Source organism: Leuresthes tenuis, unplaced genomic scaffold (genome assembly GCF_036924035.1).
Source record: "Leuresthes tenuis unplaced genomic scaffold, fLeuTen1.0.hap1 SCAF_6, whole genome shotgun sequence".
NCBI classification, from domain to species: domain Eukaryota; kingdom Metazoa; phylum Chordata; class Actinopteri; order Atheriniformes; family Atherinopsidae; genus Leuresthes; species Leuresthes tenuis.
Window position 1 is genome coordinate 24382567 of NW_027325360.1, and position 26367 is coordinate 24408933.

Here is a 26367-nt window from a genome sequence, read left to right on the forward strand (position 1 = left end):
CTGGATTCAGCTGCAGGTAGATTTGTGTATCATCAGCTCAGCAATTAAATGAGACATTGTGCTTGTGGAAGATGGAGCCTAAATGTGGCGGTATCCTTGAGGTATCTTATGCTGGACTAGCTTGTCAAGTTAAGTGTTTCTCTCTTTTTGCAGAAATAAATATGCAACACGTGAGAGTGGTACTGATCTTTTCATCTATCTTTATAATTTGTCTCACACAATAAAGCAGTGTAGTTTCATGAAAAGAAAAAAAATAAACATTTCCGAAGATGACTACTATAAGCAAGTCATATTTGGTTGCAAATATAAGATGCTGGATAGAAAAGGATGGAGGAAACGTGTTTTTCTAAAACAAAGTGTTCATTATATGCCTTAAAAACTATGCCATCACCATCTGTTAAATGTATTCATCATCACAAAAGGCAAACTGCAAATGACCAACCTGATTCACACAGCTTTAATCTAGTTTTGGGGACAGCACACAATAACTACATTATAATCATGGTTGGTATAATAGTGAATTTCACTCTGACATAATGTATTTATTTATTTTGTGATTCTGAGTAGTTTATTAGGACTTCTTTGTACTGTCACAGTTACAAAATCAGTATTGTTCACATGTAAAATTCTGTGTTTATTTGTGTTTTCTCTATTGAAACAAAGTGGCTGGCATAGTTGCTGTACCTCACATCTCAGTAAGGTGCCAAATAGCAGGCTATGCTTTTTTGAGGAATTTTGATTTCTGTTCATGTGTTCAACACAACTCTGTGAAGTTTCATGATTTCTTTCCTTATTTCTATTACTACTATGTTTGACTTTTTCTTTGATTATTATTATTACTATTTTGTACAATGAAATATGAGCTATGGTCTGAAACAGGGGGACTTAAGGTTGTTGTTGTTTTCTTATTTGTGAGACTTTGTTTAATGTTATTGATCTTACACTGTGCCAACATTTGGTTTTCAAAAGAGGATTTACTGTAAGCCACCCTGCACTCACATTTTATGTCAGATTTAAAATTAAATATTTTAATATTCAAATGCTTGTATATGACCGTTATTGATAGATTGCTCTGGTACTACAGTTTGTGCTTCTCATTATCTTTATTAAAAACTTTGTACAACTATAAATAATTATCTCTTTTATTGTATGATTTTACCATCAAGTTTAAATGTTTATGGCTTTGTTTTGAATGCTTTTTGGTGGATGTTTTTGTGTGCACGCCAATGATTAACATTGTTATTAATCAATTTATTTGATAAGAATGCCTGTGAAGAATGATAACTCTTCAAAGCTAATATCTGAGTGATAGGTCTCCTGTAGGGCACAGTTAATGGCAAAAATCGTAATCATCAATGAATTATTTAACCAAAGTATAAGTTTAGAGAGTTCAGAGCATCAAACTAGCCTAACAGTGAGTATGAACTTGTGACTATATTTTAAGACTGAGGCATTATTAACCTATGATTTAAGAACGCAACAGAAGTGGCATATGCGTGCCAATTAAAATGACGATATTGATGGATTATGACACTGCAGGATAGCCCACTGCCAGTAGCCTACCTCTTTCTATGAGGGTAAATGTGAAAACCTGGATTATGATGTAAAACAATTTGTGCAATTTTAAAATGACAAAAGTCACCCTAACTACTTTTTGGAACCGGATACCATCATCTTAGGGCATTTAACATCAAATTAAAGCCAAAGGAAGATATCGAAGCCTAGATTTACGAGGTGATCCTGAAGGCGACATCAACACGCGTCTGCCTGTCTGTCCCTTTGCGCATGTCCGACATGAGATATGAATAACTCATGCGGATGGTTAGAAAGGTGAGGGTATAACAATGTCTGAGCTCAGTGTTTAAATACAAACTATCCTTAACAGCACTTGTGCGACCTTCTATCGTCTAACGGATGCAAAGAGGCGGCATGGACTAAATTGAGTCGTTGAGTGGATCGCAAATATCTTGTGTACATACACTGTTGTTTATTGAACCCACGTTGTTTTTATTTTTGTATGTTGACGATTACTGCGTAATGTTTTCGTGGAAGCCACTGTGAAGCTTGTTGAGTGTAAAAGGAGAATTTTTCCATGGGACTAATGGGACTAACCGGCGTTGTGGCGTGGAACTGTACGTCTGCTTCAGCTGGAAAGTCAACCTCCTGAACCTGCTCTGATACTTCAAATTGACTGCAGTTAACTTTTATATATATAATATCCATGGAGTCTGTTGGAAAGTTTGAGTTCAACAGAAAAGACTTGATTGGCCACGGCGCCTTTGCAGTTGTGTTCAAAGGACGACATAGAGAGGTAACTTTAATATCTAGGGCGAATTTGGACTTGTCTCGTCATTGTTGACATGTGTAAAGCTGGTGTATTTATATCCTACTTTTTCTTTCTTTTTTTTCACCTGTTCAAGAAACGTGATTGGGAAGTTGCTGTAAAATGTATTAACAAGAAAAACTTAGCCAAATCAAAGTCTTTGCTTGGAAAAGAAATCAAAATATTAAAGGTAATGTATTTTTTTAATTACTGTATTTTCTAAGTCAGTCTCCAGCTGTACCATTAACAATGTTTCTCTCTCCTCCTCTAGGAGCTCAAACATGATAATATTGTTAGACTACTTGACTATCAGGTAAGGATGTTTTTTGTAACTTCCCCTCACTCTCTTCTCACATGAATCTCACTGCAAGATGATGCAAATGTTGAATTGTTGATGAAACACGGCGCGTCCATTGCTCATGTTGTACAAATATAGCTTTTGAATGCGGAAATGCTACTCTTTTGATTTCCCATAGGGGCTTCTGTCAGAACCAACATATCCTTTTAACTTAATAGGTCAAAGATAGCACAGGACATTAACCATCTGTTTGGATGTAAGTTTGCCGAGTGTGGGTCCTCTTATCACCTTACTGACACCTGCCAGACAGTAGGCACGGCCAGCTGATCTCTTACTATGTCTGCCAGATGGCAGGTGCAGCAGAAAAAACAATGGATTATAAAGTACAGAGTCTGACGATTGTCTGTGATAGCAGAGACACAGGAATGCAAGGCTGATGACAAAGTTACATGTGTTATCTGTTGACATACCTGTATTAATTTGCTATCTTCATTCGCCTATTACGCCATAATAGTCATAAACCATTTTTATGCAACGGCACAAGTGGTACACATATCTTGAGTGTCATGGAGCTTATTAACTTATTAGCTTTAACTTGGTGACTCAACCCTCTTCCCAATTCATTGTAATCCCCTCAAGTCAGATGGGGCCAACTCTCTAAACTTCTCACCCTTTTACCTCACCCCTGATCCACTCACTGCTCTGATCATTTTTTCAATGGCAAGGAAGATAGGTGCTGAATTGGGAAAGGTTCCTGGATGATTCAGGGGGCCCAGAGCTGGACACAGGCCTTGACTGGATACAGTTTCAGGCCCCTGAGTTTGCTGTTGTCAGGTGGTCCAGAATTTCAAGAGGCAGTTAGGTGGTTGGCCAAAAAAATTGTCAACTAAGTCTTATGGATGATATGTTGTCTCTTGTTGTGTAACCATCTGTGCAGCTGTTAAGACACTGATGGTTATTGGTGGAGTTCCCCGTCTCGCTTACTTTACTTACATATTTACACATTTATCTAATCATTCTTCAAATCAGTTATGAAATCTTCGATACTCACCACTGCTGTGTTTCAGTAGATAACCGTCTTGATCATTTGCATTTGATCTATTTTTGTCAACAGGAAATGGGAGGATGTGTGTATCTTGTCATGGAGGTGAGTTGCATTAAGGATGGCTTGGATGTGTCTGTTTTTGGGTGGAAATGCAAATCACATCTTCCAATAAGACAGCAAGGTCAAGGATCCTGTCTCACCTGTCTTACCTGTCTTTTCAGTACTGCAATGGAGGTGACCTGGCAGAGTATCTTCACTGTAAGTGTGTGAGGAAACACAGCCTATAGCTCACATCACATCAATCACTGTGTAGATTTCCCTTTCACACTTTGTCTTCAAGCTCAAAGCCAAACATGGCCATTTGCATCATGCTGTCCCCAATGTTGCAAGAAAGACTTAGCATTACAGTTTATTCCATTTTGGGGCAACGATAGGAATTTGGCAGGAGACTGCAACCACAGGTCAGGTTTCAAGTTTACGCAGGCCTGTGGGTGACTAATCACTAACACTCCCAAGTACTTAACCCAGATAAAATTAAACCTCTCGAGCAGACTTGTGATCGGGTTTCTACTCAGTTCTTTTCCACTTAATTATGTGGAAATTAGCACACAATCAGTGCATCATAATAAGTCCCAGCATGTATTTTTTACACAGTTGGTGTTCTGCACGTCTCGTGAACCTATTTCACCACATTTAAATTCTTACAAGCTTTTCTCGCTGCAAAATTTCCACTGCCTCAGGTTTCAAACCATATTTTAAAATGTGTTTGGAGCATGGAGTTCATTTTCACTCAGGCTAGATTTACGTCCTTGGTGTTGATGTGTGTATTTAAGTGCTGATGTGGAGCAGTGGTCTAATTCTGCCACCTTGCCAGCGCTTCTTATGTTGTAAAAGAAGCCCATGTAGCTATTTGCAGCACAACGCTCTGTCACATTTGGCAAGGTTGACGAAGCACCCACATGACCTTGCCCATCTGCCACTCACTTATCCCCTGTGCTCCAGTGGAATAACATGGCAGCTAGAAATACTGATCCACTGGGAGGGGTGGTGGGTGCTGGCATGTCACCTGGCCTTGATTTTGGTTTCCAAACAAAGTAAATGTATTTTCATGTGGCAATATTATTTTACATGCCATCGTGGTTGCTTTCTTATGTTCAAACCTACATATTTCATTCCTCAACAGCAAAGGGCACACTCAGCGAGGACACCATCCGTGTATTCCTGCAGCAGATTGCTCAGGCCATGAAAGTCCTTCAGAGCAAAGGAATCCTCCATAGAGACCTCAAACCTCAAAATATTTTACTCTGCCACTCAGAGGGGCGTAGGTCCAATTCCATCAGTACCAGCATTAAGATAGGTGATTTTCTTCAGCCTGCAGAGCATTAAATGAATGAATCTACACTATTTGAAAATGTATTGCTCAGACACCTCATTTCTCTCAACCTCCAGCTGATTTTGGCTTTGCGCGGCATCTGCAGACAAACACTATGGCAGCGACACTGTGTGGCTCTCCCATGTACATGGTCCGTATTACGTTCTCTTGTCCTCTTTTTCTGAGCCAACAGATTGTAATGCCACTGTATCTCTGAGCTGTAGTTGTGTTTGTCTGGACACAGGCTCCTGAGGTCATCATGTCCCAGAACTATGATGCCAAGGCCGATTTGTGGAGCATAGGTACTATCGTGTACCAGTGTCTGATTGGAAAAGCACCATTTCATGTGAGTGACACCTCAAAATGAACATGCACACATAGACACAAGAAACTGGCATAACTCATCTGAGGTTTTTGGCAACACCCATTTAGGAGTTTTCTGACGAATACTTTATAAATACATTCCACATAATCTCAAATACTCAGGAAATTGTTTTGCTCAAGTATCTAGAAAGGACAAACTTATCACTGTTAAAACTATGCTCTATGCTTCTCTTTAATAACACTATGTTCCACAACACAACCATAAAAAAACACCTGTCTGCTGAATGATGCTCTTCCTGAGTGTTGTTAGTCAGAAAATGTTGGAACAGCTTGACTGCTTGTTAGGACTAAGCCTTGTTTACGGAGGGTAGCATGCGGAAATGGACAAGAGCCACTTCTGCGAACCCACAGTAAACACTGTTTCACAACCCTAGCTATTACTTTCTACTGTTCACATGGCTGCTCCAGTGATACTTTTGGACTGTTATTTGCTGACAGCCTCAGTTATAAGTTCTAAACAAAAACATGCTGAAGTTTTACCCCCTTCTTTAGTGCTTTCTTGAATTCTGAATCCCTCCTTTTATCACAATGTCTTTGTAGTTAAAAAAGGAGGCGCATCCTGTTTGAACCTTCTTTTTTTTATTGTTGTTGCTTTTCTTTTTTCTTGGATACTTGTACTCTGAGAATGACTGGGACAAATTGTCCTATATTTATGGCAGGCAGGTCAATGGATTGTGATATGTCCAAAGGCTAGTGTGCAGTTAGCTGATGAGGATTATGTTTATTTTGCTGGATGAGTTAGTAGACACTCCACTTTGCCCTTGTTTGGATTACCAAACACCCACATATTGTTTTTGTTTGGAGTATGTCATTTTGTGCTTTCATTCTCATAATGATATAAGCAAAAACATTTATTCAAAATTGCTTGTATGTCATTTTCAAGTGTAACTTGTTTGTGTATGTGTGTAGGCAAGCACACCACAGGAGCTCCGTCTCTTCTATGAAAGCAACTCAACCCTGTTACCCAGGTTGGTACATCTCTGTGAGACCTCCCCACATATACACAAACACTGTACAATGTACACACATTATGCACAGCAGAAGATGAGAGCAGGGGGTGTGAAAAGGCAGTACTGGGAAATCTGTCATGTTTGCGTTCGGTTTGGCAATGAACGACTGACGTCTGTGCATATGTGACCGAGGTTTAAACACGTGTGAGGCTTCAGACACATGCTTCCACAGATATAATAAGCAGTCAGTAAATAAGTGCCACGCAACCGCTAAAAATAGTTCTAATGTGGAAGAAACTGATACAGACACATGATGGGACTGATCAGATCTCGAACTTTCTCCATCGGCCAGTCTCATGCAATCAATACTGGATTCCCACAAATATATAAGGTTACATGTGCTGTTGTGTCCTGTCAGTAAGAAAATCATACATTTGGTGAAATATTATCAGGACATGCAGATATCTCAACAATCATTTTGAAAACTGAATCTGTAATGTTCAAAACTTGGAGCTGGAAATCATTCAAAGGGATTTTTGGTTTGTTTTCCTACTTGGATCACAAAGTACTTTGCCAACCTGTGTATGGCTCATGGCCATGCTTATCTTGTGCAATGATTCAGCTGAATGATAAGATTGGCCATGTTTCTGTGTGAGGAGGCATAGTTTGTTTTTTCTCTCACTCTATATTTAACCTGCTCCTAGGTGCCAGCTTGTGGCCTGTGCTGCTATCTTTTTCCACATGACCCACATAACTCAACACAGACGTAAACACGCGCTGCCTGACTGACTGTGACATGTTGCCCGGAGCGTTTATACTGAAGCCATAAATTAGATTCAAAATTCACATATTTTACAGCTCGCTGTGTGCTTATGAAATGTACGTGTCCTACATATTAGCATTCTAGATGATCATGGTAGCTACACATATAGTGCACTGGATAAAGTATCAGCCAAAGACAAAACACTGAATTTATGTCACTGTCCTGCCAAATTGCATTATGTATTGTAGTCTTTATGATTTGTGCATGTAGCAATATCTTATCTTTCAAACTGCAGCAAAATGTATCAATAAAGTAGCTTTTTTAAAACCCACTAAGACCTGATTTAGCTCAAGTGTGCCTGGGCCTATGTCTGGAGGATGCCTTAATGGATTGAAGTTTGAAAATCAGCTAAATTTGAATAAACAAGGGAGTTTTTGTACTTTTACAGCATCCCAAAGGAGACTTCTGCTAACCTAAGACACCTGCTGCTGGGGCTACTCCAGAGAAATCACAAAGATCGAATCAGCTTTGGTAAGCTTGTGCCTTTGATAACCAGAATCCCTTTTCATGATTTGATGCTGAAACATTTTCTTAGATACCTTGATTGCAAAGGTATCTATTGTCACATGTATATATTTATAATTCCAGATGAATTCTTTCACCATCCTTTCTTGGAGACAAACTTGTCCACAAAAAAATGTATGTATTTTGTCTTGTATGAATCAGTGTAGTTCACTGTAGCGTCAATAAAGGTGCCTCAGCACAAGTTCCTAACACGGCTAGATGTGTGCTTTTCGACAGGCTCACCTGCTCCACTGCTCTTATACCCAAGCTCTGGCTCAGGAAGTTCCTCCAGCAACTCCTCCACATCCCAGCTGGCCTCACCTCAAGTACGCTCTGTTGTGAACAGAAACCACTCAGAAAAAATTAGAGATGTGAAATTGGCTTTTAAAAGAAATTCTTGTGTGGTGTTTGTGTCACTGTAATCTCTCATTGCTAAATTTGATTATTTATCTGACACTCGCTCAGCATTCCGACGGAGAGCTGCACCAGCTTCAGCCCAAAGTGCTACACTCCCCTACACAAGACACTGCCGGCGTTCTGCGGAGAGAAAAACCCTGTCAAGATGGTAGAAACACATCATCATACACAGTAGATTATGTGATGGTGCCGGCCCAGTTTGCCAGTAAGACTTCTGAACCTCCCTCTGTAGATACTTGGATCATTTAATTATTCAGGATTTTATTCACATCAGCGCAAAAGGTTTGAATATGTCTGTTTTGCTGCTTTCCAGGTGAGCACTCATGTGAGGTGCAGGCTGGGTCACATAATGATAGTTGCCTGATATACAGTGGGTGAGTTGGCCCTCCTTGGGGTGTACGGTCTCTCAGAATGTTTTAAATAAATTTCAGACAATTTTGCAGAAAGAGCTTACAAATGTATATCTTTTAGGAGTTCACAGCTGGTGGAGAGAGGTTCTGGAGCCACAGGAAGGACACCACCACCCCCAACCTTGCTACATTCTCCCTCAAAGCCTTTTGGGTAAGAAAAAGCCCTATGTCCTTAAGCCCTATGTCCTTAAGCCCTATGTCCTTAAGCCCTATCTAGTGCATATTCATTTTCGTTTTAGTGAACATGAACATTTATTTTTTGTAATACTCACTACTATTTCTATTGATTCATCAAACCAACTCAATGTCCTCTGACTACCTACCTATTCCTGTTTCTAATATTTCTGCTTCACCTTTTAACTACGCAGCAATCCCGCTGAATTAAATGGCCGTATTTGCAGTCCATCTGTGCCCATTCCTGTCCCAACTCAGATCCAAAACTACCAGCGAATCGAACAGAACCTACAACCTGTCGGCTTGCACGGCTCCACAAGGCATGTACTTCCATCTTACCTCTGCGGTCACCTCAACGCTGTGTCTCACTGTTCCTCTCTTCCTTTGTCTAACAATGTCTCATGTCATTCAGGGCCATGCTTTGCTGTGCTGCCAGCAACACTGCGACCCTCCTACAATGTGAAGGGTGCAGAGCTCCAGGTCCAGACATCGCCTGTAACTTCTCAAATCTGGGAAATGGAGGCGAACCGCAACAGTCCTCTCCATTAGGTAGTCACCTCAACTGGCTTTTTCCATCATCATTCTAGGCATACTGGACATATATTGGCTCTTTTCAGACATGACATACACTATTTTTCGTTGTTTGTTTCATCAAGCACTAAATTCACAGTCTTGTTATATTATGACTTTGACCCAGTCCTTGTTCTCCACTTGGTCCAACAACTCGACTCCAGCCCTCAATTTTTTGTAAATGTAAATTGCCCTTTTTCGCTTTTTTTTTTGGATCAAGTTGTAGTTGTCATATAGCCATCCAAATGACTCGAAAAGCCCTGGTTGAAGGGCAATATGATTATGTAGCTTAAATTCTTTTCGCACACATGCTGTTTGTGAAGTATTTCGCTCTATATGTAGTTTTTTTTCCTAATATTAACAGCGGACATGAACTAGGATGGGAGGACTGTTGGTCAGTTTATTGACGTGATAAGAATGAAGCAAGCATACTGATTTAAAGAGCTGTTTTACATTACCTCTCCTACAATCCTCACAAATATCTCACTGTGAAGATATTCAGAACAAACATGTCATTTTTCACAACATTTAGAGTACATGCCTGATCTGGTCATGTCTGAGTTATAAGAGAAAATAAACAGTTGACTTCATACGCATTATGTACTGATAATAGATTAATCTTTGTGATACTCTGTGCTTTAGTTGGACAGACCCCAAAGACCATAGAACAGACCCTCCCACTCAGCACGAGAACTGGACTGCTCACTGTCTCTCCTGCACAGGTCAGCTTCGACTCCAAGGTCAGCTTCTTTATCATGAAAGTAGGACATCCAAAGATGAATGTTTTGTCATTACATACTTATGTGACATTCTGGCCGTAATGTTACACACATGATGTTTTTCCATAACATGGTACGGAACAATACAGTATGGCACAGTGTGGATTGACTCGGCACAGTCCTTCCATGCTTCATTTTCCACTGCAAACAGTAGCCCCTGAATGTGGGCGGGATCAGCTGCTTCTCGCTGCTGCGAGAAAAGACGTATAACTTGATTGTGCATCTATTTTATTACATTGATTAAGCAAATACTTTCATCCAAAGCAACTTACAAGTGACACGTATAGAGGAGTAAAGGGTGGCTGTTAGACTGAATGAGTTTGCGATAGACTTTGAGTGGACTGATGTGCTCAAAACATACTTGTGTATTAATTAATCATGCAGAAAAAATATTACCCGTGCATCATATTAGATATTCGTGATTTATGTTATAAGTTGTGTACCGGACTTTAAAATGACTTCATAGAACAAGAAAGTGCGTTTTTTAAGCCCAGTTCTCTTTGACCAATCAGCTATCTGCATTGCTTCCACGTTACTGTATAGCATCAGCTTAGCTTTTTTTTTTTCTTTTTTTTTTTGTGTATATTACACAATATACTGTGTAATGGAAAAACATAAATTGCTTGACAGTGTACACAGCATATTGATTGGTGATTGATTTTTCAAATGATAAGTTACTTATACTTTACACTTTCTACCTGACCAGGAAGTTGTAACAGATTCTCAACACCCAGCTTACAAACTTTGATAGAGTTCATAACATTAATTTTGTTTTCAGCAGCAGATTCAGCCTAGAAAGCCAAACCGAACCCGGACTGTCCCAAACCTGCAATCCCTTGACCCATCTCCTGCCCCCCAGACAAACCTCACCCGGACGTCAGCCAATAAAAAGGGCCCTTTTAAAAGGTCAGACCCCTCTATGAGTATATTATGGTAAAAAAAAAAATGATAATGATAGCTTTTATGTATTTTTATGAAGTTATCGCACAGTAATAAAAATGTGATTGTGGCTGCATTGTATGTTCAGATCGCTCAGCACTGACAGGCTATCTGACATGCTACTGAAGGCGGCCTTTGGAGCAAATCTTTTTGAAGATGGAAATGATGAGAACTTCAGCTGTGAGAAAAGCATGGATACAACAGGTACCAGTATACTTCAAGTCAGGTTTCTATTCGCACTCTTTGTCTTTGTCAATAACATCAAGACTAAAGTCTAAAGCTAAGCTCTATAAGTCAGCTGAGCTTTATTGATACAGCACTTTTAAGCTCAAGGGTTGTCCACATGCTGTAGAGAGTGAAGCACAAAAACTGAAAACCATTAGCAGGACTGACATTACCTCAAAGAGAAAATTAAATTAAATTAGAAGTATACAGACATGTGTTTACCTTAAAGGAGCATAATTAAATATTAAAGCTCAGGAAAACATACATAAACAAATAAGAGGATTTGCAGCATTTACAGCACTTCAAGGCAATTTGCAAAATACTGATAAAATAAAAAGAAGTTAAAAATGTAACGAAATGATGACGATGAAATCAAGAGGATGTGATGCATGTTTCTAACATGTGTCAGTTTAAAAAATTCATGCTTTGAGATCTTCTACAATGACCGGAACTGTGGAATTTAGAAGACATGAGTTTTGTTCTCCAAGAGCAGCCATCTGGTATCTGATTTAATTATCCCTATTTGTCTCTACAGCTCCATCTGCTGGGTGTCAGAAAGTTTTTCACCTTTCAGACAGCCCACCGCCTGCTGTCTTCACCATGGGTTCTCCATTCCAAGGAAACACCCCTCCTGATGGCATGGTATCGAGGATGTTCTTAGGTAGGTGTTTTATCTATTCTGATGATTAACTTACTTGTTGATCATGACTTGTGTTATAGGAGGTCTTTCAATTAAACATTTTTCTGAGTCATCTAGAGAGACTTTTGATTTGTTTTTGTTTTTTCCACTTGTGTTTTTAGTACATTCACTCTATTAGCTATTTGAGGATAAGCTGAATTTGCCTTTTGTTTTGTTTGTAGGGTCTCCAAGCTACTTTAACTCAGCCTGGCAACTTAACAGTCGCCCCTTCCAGCGAGGTAGCCGAAGAAACAGTGAGACTGAACCCATGGATGCTGTTCCACTGATTTTTCACCCTCCAGTGCTTCCTGAAGACACACTGATGGAGGTTGAGAGAAATACAATTCACACCCTCCGAACTGCATTTACAAAAGAACATGAAACTGCACATTTACATTACCAAAAGACCAGTTTCAGCATTCACAGTATTGGATGTGTTCTTCTCACAGCAGGCCCACACTGATGCTCTCAGCGACTTACGCTTCACCCTGGCTTTTGTCCACTGTGTTATGGAGCTGGCATCCTCAAAGGAACCAGGGCTGGATACCATCAGCTGTCCTGATATTTCCTTTCTCGAGCAGAGCTTGGTTACAGATCAGATCAGCCTTCTGAGTAGAGAGTGGAGGTGAGAGGCACAGAGGTTTTTATGTTTACCTTAAATTTTTTTAATCTTCAGTAGATCATTTTGCCAACAAAACTTCTTGGTAATAACTTTTGTCTCTTGTATGATGTTCCAGCTACGCGGAGCAGTTGATGTTGTACATGAAGGCTGAGGAGTTTCTCTCATCAGCACTGCATGCTGCAAAAGAAAATATTAAGCAAGGCCAACTCCTACCCTCTTCTATAGTCAAACAAGGTGGGACTATGATTATGGTTTCATATATTAAGCATTTACCTTTTGTTCACTGTCACAGTTTTTAGTTTGAGGTCTTGAAGAACAAGAGCATTTGGGTGTTGCAGCTGAAAGTACTAACTTACATGAACTCTAATACACCACCTCCAGACAAAGGTGGTTGAATCTTCTCTGAATGTACAGTATATCACTGAAAAAGTAATTCCCTCTTATTTGAAAGAATGCACTATATGATGCCTGCCACTTATAACCTAGTCCTTAGTTATGATAATTCACTCCCTTTTCATGTTGACTTTCTTTTGACTCTGAACACCATGCACATGCATAGAGAGCAAGATCACATAGGATACTATTTTTAAGAATGAAAATTAGCTGACATGTTACTTGTTAACAACTGCAGAAAAGTCCATCAACCAGATAAACTATGCAAGCATTTCATTAATCACCAATCAATCAGAAACAATCTTGTAGGCTTCAAATTTTATGTGTAATAATAATTAAAAAACATTTGTGTTACTTTTTTTCCAGTGATCAGGAAGCTAAACGAAATTTATAAAACCTGTGTGACTTACTGTCGCTCCCTGAACGATCAGCTGCAGACCTTCTTGCTTGACAAGCAGAAACTTATGGACCGCTTCAATGGCCTCACAGCAGAGAAGCTAATCTACAGCCACACTGTGCAAATGGTGAGCTGACTTCACAGCAGAGGATGTTGATGCTCGCCTCAGATTAGGTTCTATCCTGAATGTACTGATTTAGATCTTTATGCCAGCCGTTTAAATGTGTGTTCTTACTGCATGCAGGTACAGTCTGCTGCTTTGGATGAGATGTTCCACTATGGTGCAGCATCAGTCCAGCGTTACAATAAAGCCCTTCTGCTGCTGGAGGGTCTGTCCCGAACCCTCACAGAACAAAAGGACATCGACAGCATAGATAAATGTAAGTGGAGGCACTAACATACATGACACAAAATAATAGCTGCAGTAAAAATCTTTAAAAAATGTATTTCCCATCTGATCAATGAATCATTCAATATTTTCAGGTAAGCAGTGTATTGAGCGACGCCTCTCAGCTTTGCAGACACAACAGTATCAGTGAGCTCCACAACTGTGTCCATAGCAACTGCATTATCTTGTGTCATCAATCAACCCTGAATGTAAATGCATCCACCAACAGACAAGCACTTTGATCTCACCTTGAAGAAATGACCACTGGAGCATCAACTCTTATCCTATCACTGAAATCTGTAATCGTGCACAGAAAAAAAAAAAAAACAGGGGTTCTGTTTTGTGCATGTTCTTGAGCAAAGACTGTTTATGATTGTTGGAAAACTTTGATCAGGTACATTTTTCTCAGTATTTGTCTTGTTAAAGACTTTATGTGTTAGTGTGTTTTTTGTGTTTTTCATTTTGAATAAACATGTGAATCAATAAGTGATTGTAAAAATATGTTATACTTGAAAGAGACATTAGGTTGTTTTCTGTGTTTGAAGCCTTTGTGTTATGTGTTCATGAATGTTCACCAGTCAACAGGAGTGTGAATATTTTGGATGAGATGACCAAATATTGCCAAGTAGTAGCATTAGTACTACACCTGTGCCTTTTTTGTACATTTTTGTTGTAGTAGAGAGAATTGAAAGGTAATGAAAGCATGCATTTACCTTATACATAAAATCTGCTTTATGACGCCAGTCTTAAAGTCATACACACATATAATATGGAGTGCAATGAATTTTTCTCAACATTTGGATGTGCTTCACAAGAGTCATGAGGTAGTGCATGGCACATTGCCTTTGTTTATGTGCTATTTGTTTGCATTTTCCTTTTAATTTTCTTGGTTTAATGCAACTTTTAATTGGTGAATGAAGTTGTACATTCTTTTTGCCTAATAGGAAACTAAGTTATTACAGTTACACATTGGATATTTTGTGAAAATTTAATTTAACAGAGGCTTGTTAGAATTTATACAATTCCCTTTTGTAATTTAAAGACTGCCAGTCATATTTGCCAGAATTATTACCTTGTGTGTGGTCGAAATAAATGTTATTTAATATTAGAACTGTGGAGTTCTTCCAATGCTTTCATTGTATCCGTGATTAATAAATTCAAACGATTTGTCATGATTAAAATCAGCTCAATGACATATTTTACTGACATACCACTTAAAACGTAACTTGAATTCCTATAAAGTTACATACAATTAATTCAAATTCTTTAGATTAATGTGCCATCTTGTCACAGCACGGTTATTAAGAATAAGTATATTATATTTTCCGGTGCCCTCATATTTATAAGCTGTTTTGTTTACGTCATCTTTTCATACCGCTTCCGAAAGTCTGAACGACATCCGGGTCACACAGAAGGTTACTGCGGTCGCCATGTTGCTGAATGAAATTATCCTAGCTCCAAAACATTGAAAAGCGGTTAGGAATTTATTTAATATTTCACGGAGTAACACTCGTTACAGTATGTGACCGCTTGTAAATATGACTTAGAATTTAAGTAACAACAGCAGAAGCCCCACTCCCTGTAAGTATCACCTTTTAGGTAAAGCAATTATTTATTCATTAGCTGCTGGCCTCCTAGCAAAAACAAGCTAACCAGCGGTGTTTGCTAGCACGCGTCTCGTAGCAAGGCTTAGTTTAAATGCTTAAACAATTGTATTGTAAATATCACAGGTTAATATATAAATTTGTTTAAGATGGTTTTATGTAAGTTTTACCCAACCACTCGCGCATACTTATTATTTCAGACTGCTGCCCGTATTTTCTTTCATTGCGATGCTACAAGACAGCGTTAGCCAGCGTAACGCCCCGGAGCAAAACTTGAGGTGGACGCTACCGTTAACAGCGTATCAATATGCCATAAGTTATATCTACATACTTGTGGTTCGTTGTGAATGTGATGTTGTTTCGTTTTAAAAGTGGTAGTGTTACCAACCCCATAACTGAAGCTATTGTCGAAGGCCAACATCAGTGGTACAAATCTCCATCGCAAGTATCATTTGTATTGACATATATCACATTTGATTAAATGCATTTTGACCTGGGCCTATTTAATGGTAAATAGAGCTCGGTTAGCGCTGTCACTTCCATTATAGGATAGTATGTGAAAACGCCTGGCGATAGAGATATTTTATCAGGCGCTCACAACTGCAAATTTAAGTAAAAATTAGTTGTAGTTTCATTACTTTAAGGGCGTAGAGTTAAAACCTTTTGCAAAATAAATCCAACGTGTATATGCTGAGTAGGTAGCCAGGCACATAACATTGTCTATTTTTAAAAGGATCATACCATATTTGTAAATAATAATTCATAATTAAAGTGTTATGTTCCTGTTATAATTAATTGAGAGTCCTCCCCAGCAGCTCCTGTTTATATTTTTAGATAACATAGTATATTAAAATAATACAATATAATGGTTTTAGTAATTTCACATTAAATTATAATGAAATTAACATAACATTAAATTAACAATCTCTTAACTCAAAAGAGACTAAATTAATCAAGTACATTTTTTGGATAAACTTCTGGATATCTGACAATCCAGAAATGATTCAGTCATCAATAATGACAACAATGTTAAAGCATATATATGAAATTTTGGTATTGCTAAAAAGCACCTTTTATAAAGAAGCTCTTTGAGTTGCAACTCTGTAGACACCTTTAGAGAGGGCAATACTTGGATGAGCAACCAGACAAAACTGATTATTATTTGTCACTTTTAGTTATTAAAGTTTTTTTTTTTTCTTCTGCCCTTGCCACAGATTATTTAGTTTATATAGTAACAGAGTCACGCAATGCACCATGGAAGTGGATCACAGAATATCCAACGACAGCTCCAAAAATCCAAGTCTGTCAGTGGGTCAGAAGCAGAGGAACAGCAGCAGCCATCTATGGCAGCAACACAGCAAGCTACAGTTAGCCACCCTCAATCTCCTGTGACCACTTTTTCTTCTGCAGCCAGCCCTTCAGCCCCCCAGTCACCCAATTATCAGATAATCATGAGTCGAAGCCCAGTCACGGGCCAGAACGTGAACATCACATTACAAAATGTGGGACAGATGGTGACTGGTAATCAGCAGATCACTCTAACTCCACTCCCCATCCAGAACCCAGCGTCCCCTGGCTTCCAGCATACTGCGTCTCAGTGGAGATTTGAACATGCTCCATCTTCCTACATTCAGGTCACCTCACCTGTACCTCAGCCCATTCAGCCCCAAAGTCCCACCCAGCATAGTCCAGTTCCTCTGCAAGGTGTCACAAGGCCAGGGGCTCCCCCAAATGCATTGGGAGTATGTGGACAGAGCCCAACACGATTTGTTGAAGCTGGCATGTTGGTGCGACAAATCAGTTTAGGCAGTCCATCGGGAGGAGGCCACTTTGTTTATCAGGATGGGACAGGACTTGCCCAGATTGCACCAGCTACATCTGGTCAGGTACAACTAGCCTCTCCAGGAGCACCGGGCTCTGTGAGGGAACGTCGCCTCTCTCAGCCTCATTCTCAGACCGGAGGCACCATCCACCACCTTGGCCCTCAAAGTCCTGTTGCCACTGGTACTACTCTCCCCACTCTGAGCAGCCCTGGTCACATTACCACTTCCAACCTACCTCCACAAATCAGCAGTATCATTCAAGGACAGCTGTCACGCCCTATGATATTTGAGAAGACGGCACAAGGTGTGGTTACAGGAGTAGGAACCACAGCTACAGCCTCTTTCAGCATACCTTCCTCCATTCCACCTTCTAGTCCATCCCTCACTAGTGCACCCCAAGGGATCCCAAACAATCCTCTTGCATCCACCAGCATGAATGCAGGCACTATGAAGAAGCAGGTTCCCAAGAAGTTAGAGGAAATTGCTCCTTCTACCCCAGAGATTGCCCAGCTGAGAAAACAGTGCTTGGAGCACCATACCAAGAAGATGGAGAGTCTGAAAGAAGTGTTCAAAGAATATCTGATTGAATTATTCTTTCTGCAACACCTTCAAGGGAACATGATGGACTTTCTAGCATTCAAGAAGAAGCCTTGTGTTCCTTTGTATACTTACTTGAGACAAAATGACTTGGACCTTGAAGATGATGACGAAGAAGAGGAGCAGTCAGAGGTCATTAATGATGAGGTATTACATTGGCTGACTTTACAACTGGAGGCTTAAGCATTCATTTCACCCATTGAATATTGTGCCCCTTTTAAATCTTTTATTTATTTTTACAGGTGAAGGTTGTAACTGGAAAGGATGGTCAAGCAGTGACGCCAGTTGCCATAGCAACACAGCTTCCTCCCAATGTTTCTGCTGCTTTCTCTGCTCCGCAGCAGTTTCAGGTGAAAGAGGCAATATATATTTTAGGCACTGACAAGAATGAATTTGTTCATAATTTTAACTATGATTAAATTCTTACTTGAATTTTATTGGAAATCTTTTATAACTAATTATCTTACTCATTCCTTGAGAATTTGTTTGTGCAGGGACTCCAAGCTGCTTCTGGCACCATTGCAAACCCTGGAGATATGGATGCCTTTAAGAGGCAACAGGCTATGGTGCAAGCAGGTAGGGCAAGGATCATAGACTCTTGTGTCTCTTATGTTGCTTTGTTTCCTCCCCGTTTGCTTTGTTTTTGTTTGTTTTCTTTTCTCCCTCTAATTGCTTCTGCTTTTAGATATTTGGCATCCTCTACTAGCGCTCTGTGTTGAAGTCTTAAACCGAGGAAGGAGAGGTGACCTGTAAGGTCTTCAGGAGGTCATTGCTCTGTGCCGAGTGCCTCTTTTTTTTTGCGTTATGAGGGTATTGTGTGTTTTAAATCCCAGATCAGGCTAAGAGGCCCCGGATTGACGTTGGTCGCCATGGGCTGATTTTCCACCATCCTGGTGTAGTTCCTTTAGGATCACCTGGCGTTCCACTCCAGCAGCTCATGCCGACTGCGCAAGGTAGGAGTGCTACTACCAGGCCGCTCTGTGTTCTATTCGATGCTGCTGGACCTCTGCCCTTCCTCAGACTAAGGAGCTTTAAAAATAAAAATAAAACGCATCATTCATCTTCTACAAAAAAAAAAAACTCCAAGCAGCATCAACAAACTGATCTTCATCCATCTGCTGGATTTCCCAACAGTCCACAGGAAGGTCATGCTTAGCTGTTACATCTACCAGCTTTCTGTCAGGATAAATTGGGAAGAAGACGATCCATTTCTGAAGAAGAGTAGCCACTCATTGGGAAGATGCCATGTCTTATGATTTGATTTCAGTGATTAATTTATTTTTTCTTGTTGATCACCCGTCGTTATCCACTTTTTTTCCACCGACGTTGTTCATCGCTTTTGTTTGGCAGACCTTACCGTGCTGATGGATTGTACATCTAATTTGGAGGTGGATCAAAGAAAATGGAAACCCTGTGGGAATAAATTCACTTTCCAATGGGTTTTGCTTGTTTTCTCTTTTTATGAATCCACATCATGTTACCTTTTGGTTTCTCATTGTCATTCCTTCACAAGTCTGTCCTTCGAATGTCTTTGCACCATCAACATGGATTCAAAATCATCAAGAGTGTCTTTATCCCATGTTCACATTGAGTTGATTTTCTTCCATGTTAAATCATGACGTTTTGTTCTGACTTGGCTTCTTTCCCTCAGCCTAAGTAGGAGGGGGATCATTTGGAGGAGTTTTTTCACGGCACAGGTTTTTGCGATTGTGGTGTTGTGGGTGTGTCAGGGCCAGGTGTTGATGGCGTCTAGGCAAGGTGATGAGACGTGCAGGGAGGTAAGGCAGGTGCTGCTTTAGTGTGCACAGCTCCGCTCAGGCCTGCTATCTGCAAAACCCCATGTGTGTCCCTTTGCTCACCCTCTGTGCTTTGTCGCAATCTGAGGCATCCAGATGTCTTGGTTACTGCAGTAAATACATCGCTTCATGCATGCTAAACATGCTGTTTTGTGAGTGTCCGCTTTGTAGTTGTTGTTTTTTTCCCCCTTTCCTCTCCCTGTCTCTTTTATTTTTAGAATTTCTTTTCATTTTTATGTGTAACATTTCTATTTTCTCTCTAAAACTTCTTATTGCATGTACAATTTTTTGATGTTTTAACCACATTCTCTCAACATTTGAAATGCAATATTTTGGTTTTGCATTAATCAAAGTAGTGTTTTATTTGAGAGACATGTAGATTCTCATATTGAGTTCCATTTCTTCTGTAATCATTTTGCTGTATAAGTTTCATTAGTTCCGCTCTGATCATCAGGGAGTAGTACACTACTGGTGATGAATGTCGTACATCTAGTTCATTAAGAGGAGGTTCAAGGAGCTCTGAAATGAAAAGCTCACACAGCTCTTTAAATGTAAAAGTACAAATGTATAACCTACTTTCCTCATTCAAAATATATAAAGTTTACAAAGGGGTCTCTCAAACCATTATGAAGCAAAAATGCCAAGCACTTCATGGCATTTAGGCTGCTATATTTACAAAAAGAGAAGAAAAAAACTTGTAAGACACTTCAGGTTTTAGGTTTACAACTTAATTTTTTACCATTTTTCTCTGTGCTCTCTATACTATTCCTTTGTCCTATACTTGTTTGACATGTACACAGGCGGGATGCCGCCTACTCCCCAAGCAGTCCAGATTGCAGGGCAGAAGCAGAACCAGCAACAGTACGACCCATCCAAAGGGCCACCGGTACAGAATGCTGCTAGCCTGCACACCCCTCCTCCCCAGCTACCTGGACGCTTGCCTCAAGGAGCCCTTCCTATTGCAGGCCTGCCCATGCAAATCCCTCAACAGGCTCAGTTAATGGAAAATTCAGCCCAGTCTGGTGGTCAGCTTCAGGCACAAATGAAAGTGCAAGCAAGTGGACCCCTCCTGGCCACAGTGAACCCCCATACACAGCTTCAGGCCCAACTGCAGCAGCAGATGCAACCTGGTATTCATCTCCAGTTGCAGCCCCAGCAACAACAATCCCAGGCCATTCTACAGCCAGGACAAGCGGTCAGTCTGTGTGAAACAATAGTTTTTTTTAAGCCTTTTCAGACATAACATACATAACATGAAAGGCTCGTCGATCTGTTAAAGCAGGGTGCAGTCAGTTAAACATAGGCCACGTTTATGTTTATGTTTCTCTTGGCTTGATTAAGACATGTGTGCAGCGGTGAGAGAGAGAGCATTTGGGCACACGAGATTAAATAGTGCATTTAAAAAAAGTAAGACTAATAAGAGGATTTCTGTAGTCATTTTTTTGTGTGCTTACACAGACATGAAGCTGAAACATTCAGTTGCCTACAGATAAATGGAAAAGGATCTCTGTCTGAAAGGGATCAATAAATGGTAGTACTGTAAATTTTATTTTATTTTATAGATTAATTTTTTCTCTCCCTTCTCCTCAGACGGTGGCACTTGCTCGCCCTGGAGTAGAGCCAAACCAGCCAGGTCAGAGGATTATGACCAACTCAATATCAATATCATCAGTGTCTCCTGCTCCCCTGTCTGCTCCAAACTCCACACCAGCTCCACATACTGGAGGTTCTCTTCGTCCTCTTGGCTCCAATATCAACCCAAGCACCCAGTCCAAACTGACTGGAACCAACGGCATACCTGCAGTCAAAATAGGGGGCTTTGGTCAGAATACGGTCGTGCAGTCCTCTCAAGAAACTTCTCAAGATAAGCAAGTTGAGCAGGCCAAACTGGTGAGTTTCTTAAGCACATGTTGTTTGTTACTGGTGCTAACAAGTGATTTAAAGTCCTGCTTGAAATGGGCAGATTCCCTGCTTCAATAACATGATTATTACACCTACAAAGTGTGCACTGTTAATAGGCCAGTAAGTTTTCAGATGCAGCCTTGTATTTTTGCATTTTCCAATCCAAAACAAAGAAACCTTAATATAAATTTTATTTAGATTTTCTAAAGATTTATAAGATAACACTCTTGAACTAGTAAAACTATTGACACATTACCAAAAATGCCACGGGAAAGGTGTCAAATGCTCAGAGAGATGCTTTTGGATCACAGAAACCTTTTCATAGTTTCTATGAATATGGAAGGCTGTCCCTTTCTCTTTTTCCATCACCTCTGTAGAAGATGTTGCCAGTAATGTTTTTGTTGGACTGCTATTATGGGATCTTTCTTTAGCTCTGATCTCAGATTAGGAGCGTTCCCACCATGAGAGAAACCATATTTGTCAGAAGTGTTTGTGATTTGCGTAAACAACTCGAGTGTTAAACACATTACGAAAATACTCGTAGCATCGGTAAATAGACGACTGTTCTAAACATTAGCTTCTAAAACATGAAACAAGCTGACATTGCAGCTAACCCTTCTGAGTCAAATGTGATGGAGAACTGGGTTTTACATTACGTCTGCGTACCTGTGTTCAATGTTACAGCTTATAAAGTTACACCACAGTACCCATAACACCCTAACAGTTCTTAAAAACTAAATATTGGTCTGAAAATGGCTGTTGCCATGGTAAAGAAGGCAGAAAATGACCACCACTAAATAAGATTCATGGTGACTGCGTTTTCACACACTGCTTCTGCACTTTGGTTTAGTTTTTGTTTGAAATAAGGAGATCAAATATGTAATGTGTTATTCTTTTTATTTCAGGTTGTATTTACCTATTTTTAAGACAGAATATGGACCAAATGATTTTTCTTTATATAAAGTCCTGATTTGTAAAATGTCAAATACCCTGTTTCTAATTGGATTAGATGACATAAGGATGGCCCTTTTTTCTGTTTAGTATTTTTATGTAACTTGCTGTTTCTGTGTCCCAGGAGAGTCAAGTGCATCAACGCATTTCTGAGCTAAGAAAGGAGGGTCAGTGGTCAGCTAGTCGACTCCCCAAGCTTGTGGAGGCTTCACGTCCAAAGTCCCACTGGGACTATCTTCTGGAAGAGATGCAGTGGATGGCAGCTGATTTTGCTCAGGAGAGAAGATGGAAGGAGGCTGCTGCTAAGAAGGTTTGGCAGACATAGAAGAAATGTGAAATTACAAAGTAGCACAAAAGAAAAGGAGCAACTAGAGAGATGGATGTCTCTTTGTGTGTTTCTGTTGCAGCTTGTTCGCACATGTGCCCGTTACCATCAAGAGCAGAAGAAAAGTGAGGAGAGATTACAGAAAGAAAGGGAAATCCATCTGCGTCACATTGCTAGCACACTTGCCAGAGAAGTTGAATTCTTCTGGTCAAACATTGAACAGGTATGTATGTATGTATGTTTATTTAATCATATGTTCTTATTTTTGACGATATTATGATTGATGGATAGTAATGTTTTTTTTTTTTTTTTTCTCTCTCAAGGTTGTGGAAATAAAACTTCAGTTTGAAATTTATCAGAAGAAGCTTAAAGCACTTGGGCTACAAAAAGCCACAGGTACGTCCCACTGAGCCGCTACGGAAAAGAAAACTGTACTTCTGCTCTTTATTTTCCTACATACTGTTGCCACGGCATTAGGGCTGCCACAAACTATTATTTTAATAGTCGACTAATCACCGATTATTATTATTTTTTTTTTTAATTTTTAAAAAATTCTTCTTTTTTTTTTTTTTTTTCAATTAGTCGACTAATCGGATCATACGTATACTGAAAGTAAAACGTACAGCTTGTGGCACCAGGATGCAGCTGCTCTTATGTAACCATCATTATCTTTCAGCTTGCAGTGTTTAAGGTATATGCTAACTTAAAAAAAGACAATTAATATCATAGTTCATTAACCCTTTCATGAAATATGCAGCTTGTTGCAACAAACAATTATTTAACTGTGTAGCAAACAAAAATAAATACTTATGGCTTTTTTTTTTTTTAGGTTTTTGCAGATATTGCATTGCACACATTTGTCTTTAGTTTTCTTAAAATGCTCCCACACTTTTGAGCTTTGTTGCCGGGTAGCCATGATACCAGAGCCCGTCTGGTTTAACTTCTTGTGACATCACGGCTGAGCCCGGGTACCACTACTGCGCATGTGTGTCAAAGACAGAAACGCAGCAGTGGAAGGTCAAAGCAGCAGCTTTTGAGAGAAAAACTAAGTTTTAAAAAGAAAAGAAAAAAACGACACATCGACTATTAAATTAGTCGTCGACGATTTTAATAGTCAACATAATCGTGACCGGTCGACTAATCGTGGCAGCCCTACATGGCATGAGACTCCGACTCCACAAATACTCGCATGCAAATGTTATCGTTCACAATGGCTCTTTTTAGTCTAACAAAATATTTATAATTTATCATATCAATAAAAACTGGTGTTAAAAGCTCAACTGTCCCTTCACCTGTAACTCTAATCTTCTCTTACTTGGAATACAGCCCCTGGTCAGTCAGCGGGAGAAAAAGCTGAAAAAGTGGTAGGTATTTCTCTGACATTCAAATGAACAATTAGTTGAAGCATATATCATGTGTAAGTCATGTGTAAATATTTACATTTTTTGTATTTAACAGGAGGTGGCCACTTCTGCTAAAAAAAGAAAATTAAGTTTATCCTTGAATGATGAAGATGGTACGTGCCAACTGAGAATCATAGAGCAACAGAATCAAAATAGACGAATGTGGATTTTTAAAGACTGTCATTACTTTTAGTCACAGATGAAGAGAGCACCATAGAGGAACAGGAGGTCATGGAGGGGAAGGAAGACCACCAAACAGAATTGGTTGATCTTGCCAAAGATGGTATGTGCTTTCAGGTTCTGATGAAAATCTATTTATAGTTGTATTCATTCTTTTATATAATTATTTTAATTTTAAAATGCATTCTGCTACAATTTTCAGTTTATACTGTCACTGCATTAAGAAAAAAATTGCAATGTGTGAGGTGGCAGTATACAGTGTGTGTGTGTCAAGTAGAGCAGTATAATTCTTTTCATAATCTAATTTTCTACTGGTGCACAGTTAGTGCTGATGCTTCCTTCATATGATGCTTCTGAAAGTAGCATATAAGCTTGTATGCTGCTGTTGTTTACAGTGGTGTAGTTGTCTGTTTTCTATTATTTATTTGATTTTGTGTTTTCAGCTGAGATGCCTCTGGATGCTTTGATGAAACAGTATGCGGGCGCCTATGCTGATGACTTTGAGTGGCCTCAACCTTGTTCTCATAGTGATAAGGATGACATGGAAGAGACTGAAGGTGCCTTTGCAATCAAAAATCACAGAGCACGTCCAGCTTAATTTTTAAAGGCGAGGAATGATGTATTACATTTCTTGTCTTTTGCAGAAATGGAATGTCCTGCCAGTATTCCTCCTGAGGCGGTGTTGATTGATTCCCTGCTTAGTGTGGACCAGTACCGCGGTGCTGATAAAGCCACGTCTTCTGACTCTGATGGAAAGGCTGGTAGAGACATAGCTGAAGTTGCTGCTGCCACAGAACTCATCCTACCTAAAGGAAGCCTCAGAACCACTTCATCAGTAAGATGCATCCAAAAAAAAGAAATCGCACACTTAAAAAAAAAAAAAAAAAAATGCATTGTATCATTTTTTTAACTGATCTTTTCTTTCACTAGACCCGTAGCCCAGCGCCTTTTCTGTTGCATGGGCTGCTGCGAGATTATCAACAAATTGGTGTGGACTGGCTGGTAAACCTTCGCAAGAAGCACCTCAATGGAATCTTAGCTGATGAGACTGGACTTGGCAAGACTGTACAAACAGTAGCTTACATGGCCCACTTAGCAGGCCAAGAGGGTATGTTGCAATTTGAAGATGCATGTGATGTTATTATTCGTACTTCTTTTTTTCTTATTATTCAGAATAGAGCATATAAAAATGTCTGGTTTTTTCCACAGGCATCTGGGGACCCCATCTCATTGTTGTAAGAACATGCAAGTTGTTGAGCTGGGAACTTGAGTTCAAGCGCTGGTGTCCTGGTCTTAAGATTCTCCTGTACCTGGGCAACAGAAAGGACCGTAGATCTAAGAGAATGGTAATTTTATGGAATTTGAACACATGTATGAGATATTGTAATATAAAAGGCATCTCTTCAACAATCAGTGGTTTTAAATGCAGTGACATATTGTTTTCTCATTGCTTTGCAGTGGTGGGAGGAATCAAACGGCTTCCATGTGTGCTTGACATCCTATAAGCTGCTGATGAAAGACCAGAGCCATTTTCTGAAGAGAAGATGGAGACATCTGGTTCTGGATGAAGTGCAACTGATAAAAAACATTACAGAGAAACACTGGGAAACAATCTTTGCTCTCAAAAGGTAAGCGAGATGGTAAAGTTGACATGTTGACTTTGATGTTGTAATCTATACTGATGATCACCGTCAACATGCTTTTTGTTCTAATGATCCCATCACTAAGAGCTGTAGGGTGGTGACGATATGCAAATGCAGTTGTGCTTGTAGTTTTGTTTATTTTACTGGATTATTGTCTCTAGCTGAGTTATTATGAGACTCCCTTGACTGAGATATTTTGCATCCTCCAGTGAACAGAGGATTCTTCTGATCAACACTCCTCTGCAGAACACTCTCAAAGAGTTGTGGACTATGATTCACTTCCTGTTACCAGGAATCACCAGGCCCTACTCTGACTTTCCTGTTAAGGCAAGCACAGATCAGAACCAGGACTACTGCCACAAACTGGTCATCCGCCTGCACAGGGTGAGTATAGTGTCTACGTATTCCGCTACCTACTAAACTCCGTAATGGGATTTGCATCACCTACATT

At 39.7% G+C, this 26367-nt stretch overlaps 2 protein-coding genes across 4 annotated transcripts in view; both read left to right on the forward strand.

Moving 5' to 3' along the window:
- Positions 1-1796: 1796 nt before the first annotated feature.
- Positions 1797-14803, forward strand: ulk1a (unc-51 like autophagy activating kinase 1a). The gene is made up of 27 exons (XM_072388369.1): positions 1797-2311; positions 2421-2513; positions 2595-2636; positions 3736-3768; positions 3888-3924; positions 4850-5023; positions 5116-5189; positions 5283-5384; positions 6332-6390; positions 7584-7666; positions 7784-7834; positions 7937-8025; positions 8165-8321; positions 8430-8490; positions 8588-8677; positions 8895-9020; positions 9113-9249; positions 9913-10010; positions 10831-10955; positions 11077-11192; positions 11749-11874; positions 12075-12220; positions 12342-12517; positions 12630-12748; positions 13274-13431; positions 13549-13684; positions 13788-14803. The coding sequence occupies exons 1-27, from the start codon at positions 2222-2224 to the stop codon at positions 13841-13843; spliced, it is 2754 nt and encodes a 917-aa protein (XP_072244470.1). The 5' UTR covers positions 1797-2221; the 3' UTR covers positions 13844-14803.
- Positions 14804-15104: 301 nt separating this feature from the next.
- ep400 (E1A binding protein p400) overlaps positions 15105-26367 on the forward strand; it is a 28680-nt gene continuing 17417 nt past the window's right edge. For all 3 annotated transcript variants that reach the window (XM_072388370.1, XM_072388371.1, XM_072388372.1), the window contains exons 1-18: positions 15105-15273; positions 16511-17863; positions 17959-18066; positions 18211-18292; positions 20313-20707; positions 21103-21402; positions 22490-22675; positions 22773-22913; positions 23014-23086; positions 24017-24054; positions 24149-24206; positions 24287-24376; positions 24717-24830; positions 24918-25108; positions 25204-25381; positions 25483-25619; positions 25732-25901; positions 26126-26300. In XM_072388370.1, the coding sequence (XP_072244471.1) occupies positions 16544-17863; positions 17959-18066; positions 18211-18292; positions 20313-20707; positions 21103-21402; positions 22490-22675; positions 22773-22913; positions 23014-23086; positions 24017-24054; positions 24149-24206; positions 24287-24376; positions 24717-24830; positions 24918-25108; positions 25204-25381; positions 25483-25619; positions 25732-25901; positions 26126-26300 (3756 nt within the window). In that variant the 5' untranslated portion in view covers positions 15105-15273; positions 16511-16543. The remainder of the gene's footprint in view (positions 15274-16510; positions 17864-17958; positions 18067-18210; positions 18293-20312; positions 20708-21102; positions 21403-22489; positions 22676-22772; positions 22914-23013; positions 23087-24016; positions 24055-24148; positions 24207-24286; positions 24377-24716; positions 24831-24917; positions 25109-25203; positions 25382-25482; positions 25620-25731; positions 25902-26125; positions 26301-26367) is intronic.